General features: G+C 40.2%; 1 protein-coding gene across 1 annotated transcript in view; it reads left to right on the top strand.

Moving 5' to 3' along the window:
- The window catches only part of LOC122259099 (uncharacterized), an 18482-nt gene that overhangs the window by 1358 nt on the left and 14624 nt on the right, over positions 1-2500 (top strand). Inside the window, exons 2-4 of the mRNA XM_043025655.2 lie at positions 1-990; positions 1499-1596; positions 2084-2292. The exon at positions 1-990 is cut by the window's left edge and continues 40 nt beyond it. Coding sequence (XP_042881589.2) covers positions 197-990; positions 1499-1596; positions 2084-2292 — 1101 coding nt within the window. The 5' untranslated portion in view covers positions 1-196. The remainder of the gene's footprint in view (positions 991-1498; positions 1597-2083; positions 2293-2500) is intronic.

Genomic DNA, 2500 nt, shown 5'->3' with positions numbered 1-2500 from the left:
GTTAGGAAAGATGGATTTAATGACTGGTTGTAAACAATGGAATTACAAGAAAGTATTACTCTATTGATCAGTGTAAGATGTTGAGCTGTGTTTCCTTAAAAGTGTAAAGATGACATGGCACATGAGAAAGAAAGATGATTTATTCTCTGATTTGTTTTTCACCTAATTGTTATTTTCATGATTTATATCATCCAATATGCAAAATAAATACACCCAGAGGACCAGACAAAGAAAGATTAGCCGTGTCTATTCTTCAAGGCCCAGGAGATCAAAATCCCAAGAACACGTAGAAAACGGTGACAAGGACTCGCATCATAATGATACGTGTGCCAAGGCTTCCTCTGGTGGCGATATAGACTTGCCTGTCTGCAGTGTGGATGCAGCTGGGACTAGCCTTACACAGTCCTTTTCATTTGTCCCAGAAGTGGGAATTTCAGGCAGACCAGAAAATGTCGTCAATGGAACAGGAGAGAATTTGTCTTCGGTGTTTAACTTGAACAATGCAGAATTTCCTCTCACAGAAGATGCGCGGTATGTCTCATTGTCGGAGAGTGATTCTAAGAATGCATCCACACAAACATTCCTGGAGATTGTGCACCTGCCAGCCCAAGGTAAAAATGAAACGGAACCTAGAGAAGCAGAAAGATCGGAAAATAACCACATCACTCCCAGTTCAAGAAGAATGCCACAGAAAACTCAGGGATCCCCAGCAGTTCCACCAAGTACATTGCAGACATCAGGCAACATCAGGAAGTTGGTTTCTTCCAATGACACTGTTGCAGACTATGTGCAGCAAGGAAACACGAAGGCGAGAAGTGGTAAGAATGTTGATAAGTTGAAACGGCCTCAATACCAAGTCTCAGGATTTATGGAAGATCATGCAGAATTTGCTTCAGACTGGAGGGAGACAGCTCAGAGGCATGGAAGACGTTATGCCCCTTCTGTGCTGGAGTCAACAGTGGATGGAAGTGTTGTGAAAGGAGCGCGGAGGTAAAGTGCATGTTCATGATTGTTGTTTAGAAAGTTTGTTTTCATAAAAGCTGAATATTAAAAAAAAGTATTTTACTTATTATTCAGAACAGTTGTATAACAGATAAAGAATAATTGAGTTGCTATTAATATAGTATTATCAGACATAAATTAAGAATAATTGGCAATGATGGAAAATAAATATATATATATATATATATATATATATATATATATATATATATATATATATATATATATATGTATATATATTACATAGAGTAAAATCAATAAAAAAAAAATCTTTCCTCACAAAGTAGTATATCTTAGTCTTAGCTTTTCCTTAGTGTAAATATTGCTAGGTTTCACATTTTGTTAGCAGAATGGATATGAAATATTAGTTACTCATTTTGAATAGATTATTATTATTGTTATAATTTTTTTTTTCTTTTTTAGTAATACTTTTTTACTCATATAGATAAAAGATGAAACTGGAAAGTGAATATGTGAATGTCTCTGTATCCCACAGGCCATATGGATCCCGAGTTACTTCTGCGGAACTAGACAGTTTTATTGATATGGCAATCCAGATTGGTGGTGATGAGAAAGATCCCCTCATTTCATTAGGTATATATCCTAAGAGTGCCTTTTTCTCTCTCCCTCTCCCTCTTCTTATTCTTTTCCTTCTCCCTGTTTCTCTTTTTCTCCTTATCCCTCTCCCTCTGCCTCTGCTTCTCCCTCTGCCTCTTCCTCTCCCTCTCCCTCTCCCTCTCCCTCTTCCCTCCTCCCTCCCCCTCCCCCTCCCCTCCCCCTCCCCCCTTCCCCTTCCCCTTCCCCTCCCCCTTCCCCTCTCCCTTCCCCTTCCCTTTCCCCTTCCTCCTCCCCCTCCCCTCTCCTCTCCTCCCCACTCTCTCCCTATCCCTCTCCCTCCCCCTACTCCCCACTTTCTCCCTCTCCCTCTCCCTCTCCCTCTCCCTCTCCCTCTCCCTCTCCCTCCCTTTCCACCTCTCTCCCTCTTTCTCTCTTGGCTATAGTGATAACACATTTACAAAGCAATTATTATTAATATCCAGCCAGGTGTAGGATGCAATATTTTCATTTTCCTTTCCACTAGATGAATGGGGCCTGAAGACAGAGCAACACAAGTACAAGTGTTCAGCATGCGAGGTGGTGAGCAAGACGCGCTCGGATATCGAACAGCACATTGTCAATATGCAGAGAGACCACAAAGAGGCGGTAGTGGTGGTGCTGATAGGCCCAGAGGCTCGGGGAAGAACTTGTCCTCTCTGCGATGTCAGGCTTCAGCGATCTCATCTGTTTAAGGTTGTTTTGAATAGGATTGTGCAACTTATTAATTTTGTTGTGAATTCTACTGAATATCTATAGCTGCTACTTCCTATCTATGAAATCTGATTTACAATTTTGGTTGCTAAGTTCAGTTTATAATATGATTATACTAGTACAAAGCATGATACCTTTAGAAATTTATTGATAGATGCCTATACCAATATTTCCAGTTTTATCTAATTTT

The sequence above is a fragment of the Penaeus japonicus genome, unplaced genomic scaffold (assembly GCF_977035675.1).
Source record: "Penaeus japonicus unplaced genomic scaffold, GWHDUDI00000001_assembly GWHDUDI00000017, whole genome shotgun sequence".
In the NCBI taxonomy this organism is placed as follows: domain Eukaryota; kingdom Metazoa; phylum Arthropoda; class Malacostraca; order Decapoda; family Penaeidae; genus Penaeus; species Penaeus japonicus.
Note: the sequence above shows the minus strand (reverse complement) of the source record. Positions and strands in the feature narration are given on the sequence as shown.